The sequence below is a fragment of the Anolis sagrei genome, chromosome 4 (genome assembly GCF_037176765.1).
Source record: "Anolis sagrei isolate rAnoSag1 chromosome 4, rAnoSag1.mat, whole genome shotgun sequence".
NCBI lineage: Eukaryota > Metazoa > Chordata > Lepidosauria > Squamata > Dactyloidae > Anolis > Anolis sagrei.
The window spans coordinates 131523587-131540894 of record NC_090024.1 but is presented as its reverse complement, the minus strand read 5'-3'; the positions used below and the strand labels follow the sequence as shown (position 1 = coordinate 131540894).

General features: G+C 40.7%; 1 protein-coding gene across 1 annotated transcript in view; it reads right to left on the bottom strand.

Annotated features, from left to right (window-relative positions):
* The window catches only part of ADCY10 (adenylate cyclase 10), an 85005-nt gene that overhangs the window by 5413 nt on the left and 62284 nt on the right, over nt 1–17308 (bottom strand). The window contains exons 27-32 of the mRNA XM_067467684.1: nt 15741–15900; nt 14381–14585; nt 12062–12158; nt 5636–5751; nt 4610–4727; nt 2226–2421 (exon numbers count right to left, since the gene is read on the bottom strand). Of these exons, the coding sequence (XP_067323785.1) occupies nt 2226–2421; nt 4610–4727; nt 5636–5751; nt 12062–12158; nt 14381–14585; nt 15741–15900 (892 nt within the window). The remainder of the gene's footprint in view (nt 1–2225; nt 2422–4609; nt 4728–5635; nt 5752–12061; nt 12159–14380; nt 14586–15740; nt 15901–17308) is intronic.

The window sequence follows — 17308 nt, the reverse complement described above, 5'->3', positions numbered from 1 at the left end:
AGAGTTAAGTAACTCAATACTCATGATTCATTCAATGAAAGCATCGAACAAAGATCTAATAATTTCTTATTGAGAACACATACTCAATCTTGAGGCAAAAATCGGTGAATTGTAAAGGATGCATTTTTGTAACATTTTTTGTAAGTAGGGTTCTGGCCCTACTTACCTCTCCGAACGCATCTCCTCCTATGAACCAACTAGGACACTAAGATAATCTGGGGAGGCCCTGCTCTCGGTCCCGCCTGCATCACAGGCGAGCCTGGTGGCGACGAGAGACAGGGCCTTCTCAGTGGTGGCCCCTCAGCTGTGGAACACCCTTCCTACAGATATCAGATCGGCCCCCTCCCTGTTGGCGTTTCGGAGGAAATTGAAGATCTGGCTGTTCGAACAAGCATTCGATTAAGCAGTGTAATTGAATATAGGAATGCAGAGTAATGGATGATGAGATTGGATTCTGATTTTACTGATGAGACGCGAATGATTGTTATATTGATGTTTAATCGTTGATGATGCTACTTTTTTAACTGTCCCATATTCGTTTTGTGATGTTTTTGCATTGAATTTTGCTGTTGTTAACCACTTTGAGTCGCCTGAGGGCTGAGAAAAGCGGTATATAAATTAAGTTAAATAAATAAATAAATAATAACATGAATTTTGTTCCTGGGTTATAAATATCATTTCCTAATTGATTATATCGTAACAACATGGAAAAAGTTGATTTAACTGCAAAAAGTTACTTTTTGTGGGACATCCTGCAGCACATTTTGCTATCGTTTTTCAATGAATATCTCATAAAATCTCAACCAATTCAACATAGTTTTGTGACAGCCACAAAAACTAAGTTTCTGGAGTATAACAACAACTTTCAAAGTAAGTACTGCACAATTAAACAGGAAATAACACTTTCAAACCAGGAACAGAAAATGTTTCAAATTTTGTTGCATAGTGTTACCATGCCAGCAAATACATTTCTCAAGTGTAATGCACCATCAAATCTAATGCACACCTCATTTTTCAAAATCCTAAAACAAAACAAAAAAAGCATTTACTAGTGAATACAATATTTTATTTATTTATTTATTTACAGTATTTATATTTCGCCCTTCTCACCCCACAGGGGACTCAGGGTGGATTACAGTGTACACATATATGGCAAACATTCAATGCCGATTTGACATACAACGTATACAGACATACACAGAGGCTTTTTAACTTTTTCTGGCCGCCAGGGGAGCTGTCGCTTCCATCGTCCATCTGCGACACTGATGAAGTACTTCCGCATTCCCCGCATGCTTTTGCTGGAGTGCTTTGCTGGAGTCTTTTTTATGGCCTCATAAATTAGTTAATTTAGCCTCCCCACACAAGGTGGTACCTAATTTTCCTACTTGACAGATGCAACTGTCTTTCGGGTTGCAAAGGTTGACAACAGGCTACACAATTGGTTGGAAGCCCACTCCGACCTGGGCTGGCTTCAAACTCATGACCTTTTGGTTAGAGTGATCTTAATGCAGCTGACACTCAGCCAACTGCACCACAATAGACAGCAACAAAAAAATGCACTCTTTGTAATCTGTCCAAAAAAGCATTATTGTTGCTGCCTGCTTAGAATTCCTTCTTTAGAAACAAAAATGTTAGAACACCAAAGTTTCCAGCCATGGAAAAGAAAACCTTGGAGTGCATCTACACTATGGAATTAATCCACTTTGACTGCCCTGGCTCAATGCTCTGGAGTATGGAGTCATGTAGTTGCACAAGGCATTGAGCCTTCTCTATCAAAGAATGTTGATACCTCCCTAAACTACAGATCCGAGGATTTCATAGAATTGAGCCATGGCCATTAAATTTGAGGTGATGTCCCTCAAAGGGGAGTTCTAAGTGCTCCTGAAGCAGTTTCTCCTTTTGCTTTGGCTCAGCACTCAGATGGGTGCTGCCTATTACAGCCTAAACTGAATGAAGTCACCAACACAGTGAGGGTATTTTACAGGGGGCAGTACTAGTAAGGTTGCACTACAGCATGATCAACAGTGTTTTTCAAGTTTGCAATAAAATATAATGCATCATCAAATGTACTCGAATATAATGTTCACCCTAATTTTTGTAACATAATTTGGCCCAAAATGGTGTGCATTACATTTGAGTAAATGTAATAATGTGGTTTTGTGTGAACAACCTAAATTTTATGTGAACAACCTAAATATATGGAGCCTGGTCTCAAAACCTCTCACCTTTATCACTTTGTTGCGGAGCTCACGGGCCTTATCAGGCTTTTCCTCAATATACTTTCGAAGTAGTAGAACCTCACATTCCACAAACTTGCAGAAACCGTGATTAGCATAGAGGGAAGCACTTGTTCTTCTCATTAGCCTTCTTGCCTGTTCAAATGGCTGTATGAAGTTACTCCATTCTTGAATCCTAGCAAACCTATTGTTGGCAAAAAAAATTAAATAGGCTGATCTGTTTTAGAGCTTGTATGCGAATTGTATGCAAAGATACAGAACGGGGGACAATGCCTGGCTTGAGAGCAGTACATGTGAAAAAGATCTTGGAGTCCTCGTGGACAACAAGTTAAACATGAGCCAACAATGTGATGTGGTGGCAAAAAAAGCCAATGCGATTTTGGCCTGCATCAATAGGAGCATAGTGTCTAGATCTAGGGAAGTAATGCTACCCCTCTATTATGCTTTGGTTAGACCACACCTGGAATATTGTGTCCAATTCTGGGCACCACAATTCAAGAGAGATATTGACAAGCTGGAATGTGTCCAAAGGGGGGCAACTAAAATGATCAAGGGTCTGGAGAACAAGCCCTATGAGGAGCGGCTTAAGGAGCTGGGCATGTTTAGCCTGAAGAAGAGAAGGCTGAGAGGAGATATGATAACCATGTATAAATATGTGAGAGGAAGCCACAGGGAGGAGGAAGCAAGCTTGTTTTCTGCTTCCTTGGAGACTAGGACACGAAACAATGGCTTCAAACTACAAGAAAGGAGATTCCATCTAAACATGAGGAAGAACTTCCTAACTGTGAGAGCCGTTTAGCAGTGGAACTCTCTGCCCCGGAGTGTGGTGGAGGCGCCTTCTTTGGAAGCTTTTAAACAGAGGCTGGATGGCCATCTGTCAGGGGTGATTTGAATGCAATATTCCTGCTTTTTGGCAGGGAGTTGGACTGGATGGCCCATGAGGTCTCTTCCAACTCTTTGATTCTATGATTCTATGTATGTTGCGATGAACATCAGATCAATTGCTCCTAGTCACAAATTACATTCTCCATCATAACTTTGTACAACATCATCATGCTGACTGATACGAACTCTCTAACTGTTGTAAATAGCATTATCTCTCATTCCCCCACTGAAGCAAAGAATTCCTAACCAGGTTGTAATGCCAAAGGGCTAATAATGACCTCGTGACACAGCCACCGGAATTGCCACGCATTGTGGTGAGTCCGGTGACTCTTGTCAAGGGGGCGTGGAGAATCTGTCACCCCACGTCCCACATCACCCAGCTTGTGAGGAAGCTGATTCCATGGGGGGAAGCATCAACTGCACGGCTTCCCCCCATTGCTCCCTAGGCAACAGAAAGCCTTTCGTGTTGCCATGGTGGTGGCATGAGTTGGTCCTGCCCTAGATCATCTACAGAGCCCCACCAAAAGTTCCTGTGCATCGTTTGATGTGAGCTGGAGGACTCTGTCGATGGCCTAGGGCTTAAACAGCATTGCTGCTAGATACAGTCCTGTCTGATGAGGTAGTTATGCAAGCTGCCAGTAAGGTAAAGGTAAAGGCCTTGACATTAAGTCTAGTTGCGTCTGACTCTGGGGGGTGGGTGCTTATCTCCATGACTAAGCCGAAGAGCCAGTGTTGCCCATAGACACCTCCAAGGTCATGTGGCTGGCACCGCTCTGAGTCTCCTAGGGGAGATAGGGCGGAATATAAATAGAGTTATTATTATTAGGAGGAGCCTGAAAATGTGGTTGTTCCAGTGTGCCTTCCCAGAATAAGGAAACTCCCAGCAATATGTCCCTAATTGCACTTTATTAGTGATCTAGGACTGTCTGTACGCCCCATTCTTTTCCGAAATTCTATCCTAGTTATATTTCACCTGGTCTTGCTCAGCATTATTTTTAAAATTTTAATTATTACATTTGGCCCAGCTACAGGTTTTTAAATGTTATTGTGTTATTGTTGATGTTTACTGCCTATTTTTTGTTTATGAGTTTTATTTTATTGTTTTGTATTACTGTTTTTTTTTTACTGATGTATTGAGGGCTCGGCCTCATGTAAGCCGTACTGAGTCCCTTGGGGAGATGGTAGCGGGGTACAAATAAAGATTATTATTATTATTATTATTATTATTATTATTATGACTGCATGGCGCACCGTTACCTTCCTGCAGAAGTGGTACCTATTGATCTACTCACATTTGCATTTTTTCAAACTGCTAGGTTGGAAGAAGCTGGGTCTGTGGGAGTTCATCCTGCTCCCTGGATTTGAACCACTAACCTTTCAGTCAGCAAGTTCAGCAGCTCAGCGGTTTTCACCTGCTGCGCCACCAGGGGGCTGCATTTGCAGTACTAAGAGTACTAAGAATGATATTAAAAACATGCAAAATTTACCAAATTGCCAACGATGAATACAGGCCAAGCATGAGGTTGTTTTGAGACATAAGAATGCAGTTCGATTCATTAGCGAGAACAAAATCCAGACAATGATCAAAAGACCTAAATGAAAAACCTGCAAAAGAAGAAAAATCTATAAAACACAGCATCCCTATGTGTCACTTATTATTAAAGTCTGAAGTGCTCAAATGCTCAACAGATAAGGAGAAAAGGCATGGTAAAGAAGTTAAAGGGCCTAGCTCTCGATTCTTACCCAAAGTATCCACTGACAAGCAAAACTTTACACTTTGGAACTGCAGAATTAAATTTGATTCCAGTTTTTTCCTAGTCTGTGTCCCTATTTTCTTCCAATATTACTTTCTGACATGACTTCAATTCCTCCCAAGAGTTTCGATTCTGGCAATTTCATAGAAAAAGCTGAAAATTGAGCAAAGCACTAAGGTAGCACAGCTCATTCTTTTTGTATTTCTTGCAAATATGTAGAATGAATCTTGATCCAGCTGCTAACTATTGCCTCTTCTCTTAGTACAGGTTAAACATTCCTTATCTGTAATCCAAAATATTCCAAAATTGTCCATGTGGTTGACCAAGACCCCACCAACACTGCCAAACAATGGGGTTGATCCTTTTCATATATTTTTTGGAATTCTGGAGCTTGATTTATTCTGTTCTGGAGACTAGGACCCCTTCTACACTGGATCTAATCCCAGATTATTTGCTGTAATTGGATTATATGAATCTCCACTGTCAGATAATCTAGGATAAGCAGATAATCTGAGATCAGATCCTGGGATATAGGGGCAGTGTGGAAGGGGTCTAGGATATGGAGCAATGGATTCAAATTGAGGAGGTTTTTAAACAGAGGTTGAATGGCTATCTGTTGGGGGGGGGTGCTTTGATGCTATGTCACTACATGGTAAGGCCTTGGACTGGATGGTCCTTGTGCTCTATTTCAACTCTGTGATTATATGATTCTATGAAATGCTTGGTTCTATGATTACATGAAATAAACTCAGGACCTACCTGCATAAAGCATGAGATTCAGGCAGCTAGAAATAAAGCAACCCTGCCCAATGACATCGTTGTGTTGAATGGAAAGTTCCTCTAGCCAGCTAAGTACTTGCACCGCATCTTGGTATCTACAAAAGAAAAAGAAAAATAGACAAAATGTCTCTGGGCAGTTTGGGTAGACTACTGCCCAGTTGAAATGTACCTGTTTCATATTCACTGGGAATGCTCTAAACCAGTGGTTCTCAACCTGTGGGTCCCCAGATGTTTTGGCCTTCAACTCCCAGAAATCTTAACAGCTGGTAAACTGGCTGGGATTTCTGGGAGTTGTAGGCCAAAACACTTCCGGACCCACAGGTTGAGAACCACTGCTCTAAACAGTTTTTGTAGACTAGAGTGACCATGACATGCTATAGTTTATTATACAGCAGAAATAGGAAGTCAAGCACAGACAGACAGACATTCTGTTGTTGTTGTTGTTGTTATTTGAAACACAACAAGATGAGTCCACAGCGCCGATTGTGTTTAAGTGCAGGCCAAGGTCTTTAGGCACTGCATCCAGTGTGCCGATCACCACTAGGACCACTTTGTCTGGCTTGTGCCAGAGTCCTTGCAGTTCAATCTTTAAATCCTCAAATCATGTCAGCTTTTCAAGTTGTTTCTCTTCAATCCTGGTGTCACCTGGGATTGCAACATCAACAATCCATACTTTGTTTTTTAACACGATCATGAGGTCAGGAGTATTGTGCTCCAAAACTCTGTCTGAAAGTGTGTGTGTGTGTGTGTGTATATATATATAATTTATTACATTCATACCCCGCTTTATTTCTCTCACAAGAAACTCAAAGCAGCTGAACATAAAAACATCATCATACAATTTAAAATATACAAATATGCAAACATTAAAATAGGTTTAAATATGAACAGTTTATGTTTTTCAAAGTTTAAGAAGGTTGATTCCTACAAACTTTGGGTAAAACAGAGTGTGATCCCATGGTCAAGAATATTGGAATAGAAAGGAGTTCATGATAGATGGGAGTTTCCGAAAAGTGAGATATTGGGGGCACGATTTCAGAGACTTCCAATGAGGAAAAATAGGAGTGGTTTAAATAAACCAGTATGGATGTATAAGAAACTAGCCATCCCCTGCCACGCTTTGCTTTGGCCCAGTCTGTGTATATGTGCTTTCTGTGTGTATATGTGTGTAAATGTGTATATATGTGTGTTTGCATATGTGTGTGTGTGTGGTTTTGCGCATGCATTGTAATGTAATTTTTTTTTGCTTTTTAAGTCCCTTCTGATGTGTTTTTCACTGTTTTTATGAGTGATGGTCACTTGTTGGCCTGATATGTGTATTGTGTCCAAATTTGGTGTCAATTCATCCAGTGGTTTTTGAGTTATGTTAGTCCCACAAACAAACATTACATTTTTATTTATATAGACTTAAGCAAAGATTTTAAAAGGACATGTACAAGAAATGGAAAGGGGGAGAAATCACCTGTGAGAAATTCAAAGGAATTGCCAGCATCTGTAGGGAGAAAGTTTCAAAAGCCAAATTGCAGAATGCACTCAGGCTTGCTAGAGAGGTGGAAAACAATAAAGCTAAAGTAGACACTGGCCTGTAGTCCAGGGATCTAAGGAGGGCTTTTTCAGCAGTGCTCTAATTACTGTACTGCTTCATTTAAGACCTTATCATAAAGGTCCATGGATTCACCCCACACTGGGGTGAATCCATGGGCTCCCAGTGTGTATGTATGTGGGGGGGGGGGGTGGAGAAGCTGCTACTCCACACCCCACATCACCCACCTTGCCTTACCATGCTGAGGCAAAGCAACGTACAACAGGCAAATCAGTCCGTGTGATGAGGTAGTTAAACAAAATAGAAATTCCCTTCTCTGAGAGATGCATTGATTTGTGGTATTTGAAATTGAATTGCATTTCCTCCCTGGATGACCAGCCAAGAGAGGCAGGGATGAAGAAAGCAGATTGTCAGTACTTTCGTCACCATCCTTCCATTTTCATTTGCACCATATACCAGGGAGCTTAGGTTGTAACAGGTCAGAGAGGACATTTGGGAGCTGTTGTGTCAATAGCCCTGGTTATAGTTTGATTCTACTTATTGATCAGTATTCAACAGGTTTCTCAGTAATACCAGCCATAGATTTTTCATTGGTTTTAAGGCTTTTTTTTGTTGTTATTTTGTCCACAGCAAAAAGAAGAAGGAAATGATGGGGCTGCTGCAAAAGGTGATGGAAAATGCTAACAGCAGACAGAGAAAAGGCAGAATTAGACCCCATCTACACTGCCATATACTGCAGTGCAGGAGGGCCTCAGGCTCCATCTTAATCTGGAGTAAACCGGGAAATCCAGGTTTACTAGGGGTTACAAAATATCTGGAAAGCTGTGGGCCTTCCAAGAGCTCTTCCAAATCCTTGTGCCTCCATCCAGATGCCTATCAGTGTTGCAACTTGGAGTAGGCTTCACCTTGCTTCCAAACACCACCACACAAGAGCTGTAGATTTTGTAGTTTATTGAGGAAAAACCAAAGTCAAAGCATAGAATAAGCAATGCAAAGTTCCAAAGACAAAGGTAAAATGCAAAACACAGTTCCAAAGATCCTCAGGTAAGAACATAAAACATAATCCTTTAAGCAATGGTCAAACAAGAGTCCAAGGTAAAATCAGTGAAACACAAGACCCAAGAATCCCGATTCAGGAAGCCCAAAGCATTCTGCTTTAAAGCCAAGGTTATTCCATAGAAGCTTTCATGCAAAAAGCCACGTTGAACTGACACCTTCCCTTTGTTAACCAGAAGCCTAAATACCTTTTGCCAACATGAAAACATTACGCTTTTGCTAACATGAAAACATTACGCTTTTGCCAACATGAAAGCATTACGGTGACCTTTCACCGACCTGGCTTCTTTCTTGCTGGCTAACCGCGAACTCCTCCTGACCCGCCAATCTAACCGTTCCTGCCTGCTCATTAAATCACTATCAAGGCTCTCTTCTCTATCAGTATCAGCGTGAGAAGGCTGAGCAAGTGAAGGCCTCTGTACCTGGTGTTATCTAATTCGCTGGCATTCTTTTCCCATGAGAACTGACTTGTTGACTCCTCTGGTGCACTGTCTGCAAGAGGCACAGAAAAAGGCATAGGAACAGGACCAGAAATCTGAATCCCATCATCCTCTTCATCAGGGAACATTTCAGGCTCATAAGAGGGTTCAGTTTCAGGCTCAGAATCAAGCTGAGTCACAACACTCAGGTAAATTTTGGAAGAAATGGGTCATGCACCCCCCCCCCCCTCTGTGCTGAATGTGAATCAGCATAGGAGTGTATCTGGCCATCCTCCCACCAAAATGGGGGCTTTCAGCCCCCAGTTTGGCTTCCATATGTGAACAACATCGGCATTTAAAGCATATGGACCAGTGCAGAAGGGCACCTACTGGCTGATATGCTTTAAATTTGTTTTGTTTTGTTTTGTTTTTTGGGAGGGGGGTGTTAAATGAACAATTTAAAAAAATTAATTTTAAAGTGATGCAATATATGATAATGGCTGTAATACTAGATTTGGAAAAGTGCCCCTCCCCCCCCCCCCCCCCCCCCAAAAAAAAGAAGAACAGGTGAGCAGTTTCGGAAATGACTGAAATGGACAAATTATTATTTACCTTGATTAGAAAGAAGTTCTTACATACTTGTGGGATTTGAAGACTGAAGGTTTTTTTAAGGGCCTTTAAGTCAGAATTTATAAGTATATTGGAGGAATATAGTGAAGTTTTTCTTACTTTCGTTTATTGTTTTGAATTTGAGGGATGGGAAGTCAATTTTTAAATGTGTTTATATACAGGATGGGGGTAGTTTGAGGAGAGTTAGTAGTTTCCTGTGATTGTTTCATTTTTGTAGTGTTGTGCATTGAAAGTATGTTTTTCTTATATAGTATATTTTGGCTATATCAATAAAACTATTTAGAAAAAAACAAAATTTATATGCATGTCTTAAATTTATTTATGTCATCTCCTTTTACATGCTTACTATAAATAAATACAAGTATATACTACTTATAGCAATTAATTTTGCCATGCAGTTTTTTTAAAAAAAAATTATTAAATCTTAAAGCATACCAAAAACATACATTATACCCACTGGTAACAATTAATCAACATTCATAAACAAAACAAAGGGGGAAAATTACTGCCTAAATAGTTCTAAAACTAGAATAACTACACAAAACTAATTAATACTGCTTGACTAGTTGCAAACTAAACTAGCTAAAACATGTAATTGACTAAAAACCAAAATCATCTGACATGCCCTTCAAACTAAAATGAAGGAAAATAATATTTATGAAAACTACCTTGTTCTTTCACAGCTAGAGGATGGAGAGCTGCTAGGCTGCATGCATTATATTTCTAAGTCACCTTGAGAATTATTGTATTCAAGGGTAACATTTCAAATGTTCTGAATAAATAAGAATTATGATGGAAACTTTGGGATTTGAAAAATTGCTTTCAGCCCCAATTCAGGTGGAGAAAGTATGTTTCTTACGATGTGTTCTGTCACGCACTGGGCCTGTAATAATTGACTTTTGAAATAGGACGTACACCTTGTGCCCAGCGGGAAGCCAGGGGCGCCTTGAAAGAGGCCTTTAAGGATTTTCCTGTAGAGATAGTCTTTAGAGTGTTTAATGATGTAACAAAGTCCTTTATTGTTGAATAAATCCAACAGATATTTCTCAAATCTTCAATTGGTCAAACAAATGCTTCAAGGCTTTGAATTAACTGGTGGCTTCTTTAATCTTGTCCACGAGGGACAGGCAACTGTCTTCATTAACTGTTCCTTTACCTTAGAGGAAAACCCTTTTTAAACCTCTTCCAGGCTGACTATAATCTAATCCTTACTGATGTGGGTCCTACTACCGGATTCAAACTGTGTCTTGAGCACCGAGTAGACCTACCAGTAAAGGCCTGCAGATTCTCCAGCTGGAGTTATCTGGGTCCGTAAAGCTGTTTTTCCTCCGGAATTTCTTAGAGACTTCAGTTTCCCTGGATGTTCTTAAGAAATGGAGCTTTTGTACAGGTGAAGCTTGTCCATGTCCTATAACTTAGCTTTCCTCATTAAGACTAACTAAAAATGGCTCCCTCTTCCCTTCCCATCTCCCTGGGAGAAGGGGCGGATCCAAACTTAACAATGATTGACAAGTGGCTTGCCCTATGATTGCAAACCAAAGGAAGCCACCTTTTTGCAGAATCCCTGCATGCAAACACTTAATAGAAAGAAAATAAAGTTGGAGCTCCTGGTACAGATGTACCAGCACACGATGGTTCTTAAATGTCTACACAGACAGCTCCCTAACCAAATGGACACCTTAGAATCAAAATCAAAGAGTTGGAAGAGACCTCATGGGCCATCCAGTCCAACCCCCTGCCAAGAAGCAGGAATATTGCATTCAAATCACCCCTGACAAATGGCCATCCAGCCTCTGCTTAAAAGCTTCCAAAGAAGGAGCCTCCACCACACTCCGGGGCAGAGAGTTCCACTGCTGAATGGCTCTCACAGTCAGGAAGTTCTTCCTAATGTTCAGATAGAATCTCCTCTCTTGTAGTTTGAAGCCATTGTTTGTGTCCTAGTCTCCAAGGAAGCAGAAAACAAGCTTGCTCCCTCCTCCCTGTGGCTTCCTCTCACATATTTATACATGGCTATCATATCTCCTCTCAGCCTTCTCTTCTTCAGGCTAAACATGCCTAGTTCCCTAAGCCGCTCCTCATAGGGCTTGTTCTCCAGACCCTTGATCATTTTAGTCGCCCTCTGGACACATTCCAGCTTGTCAATATCTCTCTTGAATTGTGGTGCCCAGAATTGGACACAATATTCCAGATGTGGTCTAACCAAAGCAGAATAGAGGGGTAGCATTACTTCCTTAGATCTAGACACTATGCTCCTATTGATGCAGGCCAAAATCCCACTGGCTTTTTTTGCCGCCACATCACATTGTTGGCTCATGTTTAACTTGTTGTCCACGAGGACTCCAAGATCTTTTTCACACGTACTGCTCTCGAGCCAGGCGTCACCCATTCTGTATCTTTGCATTTCATTTTTTCTGCCAAAGTGGAGTATCTTGCATTTGTTTCTGTTGAACTTCATTTTGTTAGTTTTGGCCCATCTCTCTAATCTGTCAAGATCGTTTTGAATTCTGCTCCTGTCCTCTGGACTATTGGCTATCCCTCCCAATTTGGTGTCGTCTGCAAACTTGATGATCATGCCTTCTAGCCCTGATCATCAAGTTTGCAGACGACACCAAATTGGGAGGGATAGCCAATAGTCTACCTTCAAACAGCCACAAAGTGTTTCATTGCAGAGGCAAAAAGTGTCGCTGTGGAAAACATTCCATACAAGGAAAAAAAAAAGGTGAAAAACACCGTTTTTAGCAAAACAAGAAAGAATACCTGGTACTGAAAAAAAGAGCACTGAAGAGGTCTAAGAGAACAACATAGCCAAGCTTAGGTTTCTTCAGCTGCTCACATAACTCATGGGCCCGAGAACCTGCAAAATAATGATGATAATAATAATCTATATAAATAAAAATGTAATGTTTGTTTGTGGGATTGACAGAACTCAAAAACCACCGGACAAATTGACACCAAATTTGGACACAAGACACCAACTAAAGCATTGTATGTCCTTCGCTCAAAAAAACAAACAAAAAAAACGGAAAGAACTTAAACTCCCACAAACGTAAATGACTATACAGAGCATGCATTAAAAGAACACCCCCCTCCCCTCCCTCCTGCATGAGGGGGAAAAGACCAACAGCTGAGAGAGAAGCGACTTGAGAGAGGGAGGGAAAGGTGGCGGTATATCCTTCTTGCTATCCCCTACCTCTCTCTTCCCAAAAGATTCAGAAAGAGAGGGAGGGAAGGAGGGGGGGGGAGAGAGGGGGTACCCCCCCCCAGATCCACCCCCTCCCTTTCCTTTCCTTTCCTTTCCCACTGTTGGCAGCATGGAGGTGCCTTTGCTGGGAACTCACACGAGAAGGATTCTGTATGTGTGTGTGCCCAGAAAGCTCACCCATACTGAGTTATGGGAAGGAATTCTGGGAAATGAAGTCCAGTATCCAAAGAAAGGACAAAAATGCACATTCTGGAAGTTAGGAAAGGCTGTCCAGGAAGGCACAATCAAAACACTCCTGAAAGATGGCCATCCATTTTCTATCATAATAATATCTATAAGTCTATAATATATATATATGACTATGATATCTATATGTCTATAACAGTAATATCTACAGGTCTATAATAATATCTGTATGTCTGTAATAATAATGTCTATATGCCTATAATATCTATGTTTATAATAATAATATCTATATACATATACTAATATACTATATACTAATATGTATACATCTATAATAATAATAGCTATATAATAATAATAATAATATCTATATGTTTATAATAATATCTATAGGTCTGTAATAATATCCATAAATCTGTTGCTCGTTTTTGCTCGAAAGATATTTAGCCCTGTGCTCCTTCTATTTTTTATCAGTTTTATACTAATTTATGCAATGTTTTGATATTAAATAAATAAATAAATAAATAACATCTATAATAATAATACCTATAGATTAAAGTAAAGGTTTTCCCCTGACATTTAAGTCCAGTCGTGTCCGACTCTGGGGTGTGGTGCTCATCTCCATTTCTAAGGCAAAAAGCCACCGTTGTCCATAGACACCGCCAAGGTCATGTGGCTGGCATGACGGCATAATAATACCTATATCTTTAATAATTATATTTGTGTCTATAATAATAATAATAATAATAATAATAATAATATCTATATGCCTATAATAATATCTATATGTCTATAACAACAACAACAACAACAACAACAATACCTACACAGGGGCAGCTCAACCCATTACGCAAAGTAAGCATTTGCAGTATAGTTGATTTTGCCCAGGGGCGCTCTTGAGGCGCTCTTGGGGGAAAATAGACCTTGACATATGCAAGTTGTAGTTACTGGGATGTATAGTTCACCTACAAAGAGCATTCTGAACTCCACCAATGATGGAATTGAACCAAATATGGCACACAGAACTCCCACGACGAACAGAAAATATATATCAGTGATTGGTTGGGGGGATGCCAAAATACTGTTTGCTTACCATTGAAAATTACCTAGGGCCACCTCTGTACCTACATAATATCTTTGAACTGGGTTATATGGCAATGTGGACTCAGGTAAACCAGGGCCCTTCCCCACATCCATATAACCCTTTGGCCTTGAGGAGACTGAAATGGGCCTGTATTAGGTTGATACTTTGCCACTTCAGTTGTATATTGATAGCTTAGAAACCAGCTCTTCCTCTTTTCTTTCTTTCCCATTTCTCCACAATGGGTCACAGCCACGCGTGGCTGGGTACAGATAGTAGTAGTAGTAGTAGTAATAATAATAATAATAATAATAATAATAATAATAATAATATTGTTACCCACCTCTCCTCACAACTCGAGGTGGGGCCCAACACAGTTAAAATACACAATCATAAAATACATATATTAAAACACATTTATATAAATACCTAGGTATATTAAAATATATTAACCAAAGATTAAAATACAATAGCCATAGAATGTACATTTAAAATTTAATATTCTCTGTTTATAGATAGTGCAGAGACTTCTGAGAGATCCTTTGCACACAGATATAATCGCAAAACTCACTACAACTAGAAACAGGAAACTATCAGACTGACCTACCTAGTTGGATGGCTAGGGGCAGGTTTCCCAAGCAAAGCTTCATGTAGGCCAGTGATGATGCCAGCTTAGTTATTATTAATAGCCCTTCTCCAACAACCCGAAGATGTGAACTACGTCTGATGGCCATTAACTCATATTTCATCCAGTCATGCTGGTAGCCCAACAACTGACAGCAAAGTGAGAATTCCATATAGGACGATATTATCTATGACATACAAACGAGAAAACAAGTTACAGTAGAGTCTCACTTATCCAACCTTCACTCATCCAACTCTCTGTATTATCCACCCAGATCCACAACTGTTTCAATATATTGTGATCTTTTGTTGCTAGATTTGTAAATACAGTAATTACTACATAACATTACCATGTATTGAAATGCTTTTTCTGTCGATTTGTCGTAAAACATGATGTTTTGGTACTTAATTTGTAAAATCATAACGTAATTTGGCGTTTAATAGGCTTCAACTTAATCCCTCATCCTTATCCAACATTTTTGCTTATTTAACGTTCTGCCTGCCTCTTTATGTTTGACAATCAAGACTCTACTGTAATCCCATCATCTGTTTAGGCCGTAAAAACTCACTGGGTGATGCTGAGTAAGTTAAAAACTCTCCACCCCAGAAACCCCCATGGTAGGATTGCCTTAGTGCAGGGGTCCTCAAACTTTTTAAGCCGTGGGCTGGTTCACAGTCCTTCAGACTGATGGGAGACCAGACTATCGTTTGGAAAAAAATGAATTTCTGCACGCATCTTATTTGTAGTGACTTGGCCACGGTGGTCCACGCTCTTGTTACATCCAGAATAGATTACTGCAATGCTCTCTACATGGGACTGCCTTTGAAGACTGCCCAGAAGCTTCAACTAGTCCAGTGGTCAGTAGACAGGTTGCTCACCGGAGCGGCATACAGGGAGCATACAACTCTTCTGTTACGCCATTTCCACTGGTTGCCGATCAGCTTCCGAGCACAATTCAAAGTGCTGGTTTTAACCTTTAAAGCCTTAAACGGTTCTGGCCCAGACTACTTTCTGAACGTATCTCCTGCTACGAACTACCATGAAGTTTAAGATCTTCAGGAAAGACTTTGCTCTCGATCCCACCACAGTCACAGACGCGGTTGGTGGGGACGAGAGACAGGGCCTTCTCAGCAGTGGCCCCCCATCTATGGAACTCTCTCCCCAGGGGCATCAAGTTGGTCACCTCCCTCCTGCCCTTTAGGAGAAAACTGAAGACTTGGCTTTGGGACCAGGCGTTAGATTAATGGATAGTAGCAATTGGAAAGAAGAATTGGATGCTCTTTTATTTGAGAAGATAAGAGTGTAGCAGCAGATAGGAGAGATAATACCAAGAGGCATTTACCTGGGAATCATCATGTGACTCTTCTGCACAGTTCACCTTCATGAGAGCTGCAAGGCGAGAGAACTTCTTGCTGCTTCGGGCAAGATCCAGGCTGAAAAGCTGCCACAACAGGGAAAGGCAGTGTCCTTGCAGATGGAGAACAGCTAATCTCTTCTGCTTTCTGCAAAAGATGCAGTAACAGTGTAGAGGAACAGTATCCCATTCCTTATCAGATCACCTCAATGAATCAAAACAGGAGGACTACAGAGACTTATGGTCATTCAAGTTTATAGCGGCCCTCTTTGGAATACACATTTGAGTATGTAGGAAAAAAAACATAGTGCATTCTAAAATATACCTACACAAACTTGGTATAAACCAAGTGGACATTTTAAAAAGTAGGTTGGGTATTTGACAGCTTTTCTAAATAACTATTGGTGAAGCTGTATGTAATCGTGTGCTGAAAGCAGGTAGCCACATACCTAAGCACAAGGGTTAATCACCATCACAGGAGATTAGGAGTATGTGGAGAAGAGAACAGTAGCAATTTTTGTCAGGGAGTATCATCAGATGAAAACTCTTATCAAAAAGGAGTAGGACGGCACACCATGCTTTGAAAGATTAACCAAAATGAGGAGTAAGTCCTCCAATTGAAAGTTTTCTTGATAACTGGAGAGTATAATGCCCACAGTGTGGAGAACTGGGCAGTCCCATTTGTAATGTAAGAATCTGCTGCTTACTTTTATCCCGAGTTATGGGTGGCAAAGTTATAGCTGACAACACTAGTTCCAAGTCAAATGTAACTTCAGCTGCTATGGCAGCTGCATCTGCTCACTCAAAGCAGGAGAAACTGTACAGGACATAGTATTTTAGCTCTGTGGGATGATTTATTTACCGTATTTTCTGGCATATATACGGTAAATAACTCAAGAAAATCTTCTCAAAAGTCAGGGGTCATCTTATACGTGGGAGTCGTCTTATATGCTGGAGTAGCTTATGCATGAGAGTCATCTTATATGCGGGAATAGTCTTATACGCCAGGAGTCGTCTTATAGAGCGGGTTGTGAAACTTCCAATCCGGATTGGAGAATCTGCGGTTGCCACATATGGTAGGGAGAGCTCAAAAATGGCAGTGGCCACGTGACTGCCGTATGCAGCGACTGTATGAAAGCATTAAGGGTGACGCTGTAGAAATATGGTAGAAAAAAATCCATTCATCAGGATTCATGGACTTAATGCGGCCCCGTTGATGAGGTGAAGGGGCACCTCACCAGGAAGGTGTAAGTGAAGGGCAGAGCAAGCTGCAGGCATCCGGGGCACCCAGGGTATGGGAAAAAGAGATAGAGTGGCTCTGGGCCCAGACAAACACACCTCTTTTACTTGTCTGGCCCGCCCTTGTATTCTATTACCGTACCTCCTCCTCTGCCGCTCAGATCTCGCTCCTGAAGACTGCAGTGAAGTGGTGCAGGTGTGCATGTGCGAGATCTGAGAGGCAGAGAAGGAGGTACAGTAATAGGAAAATTACCATATTGAAATAAAATCTGATGCTTTTAAAAATTTTATTTAGTGTGCTTTGGAAGAGGGGTAGT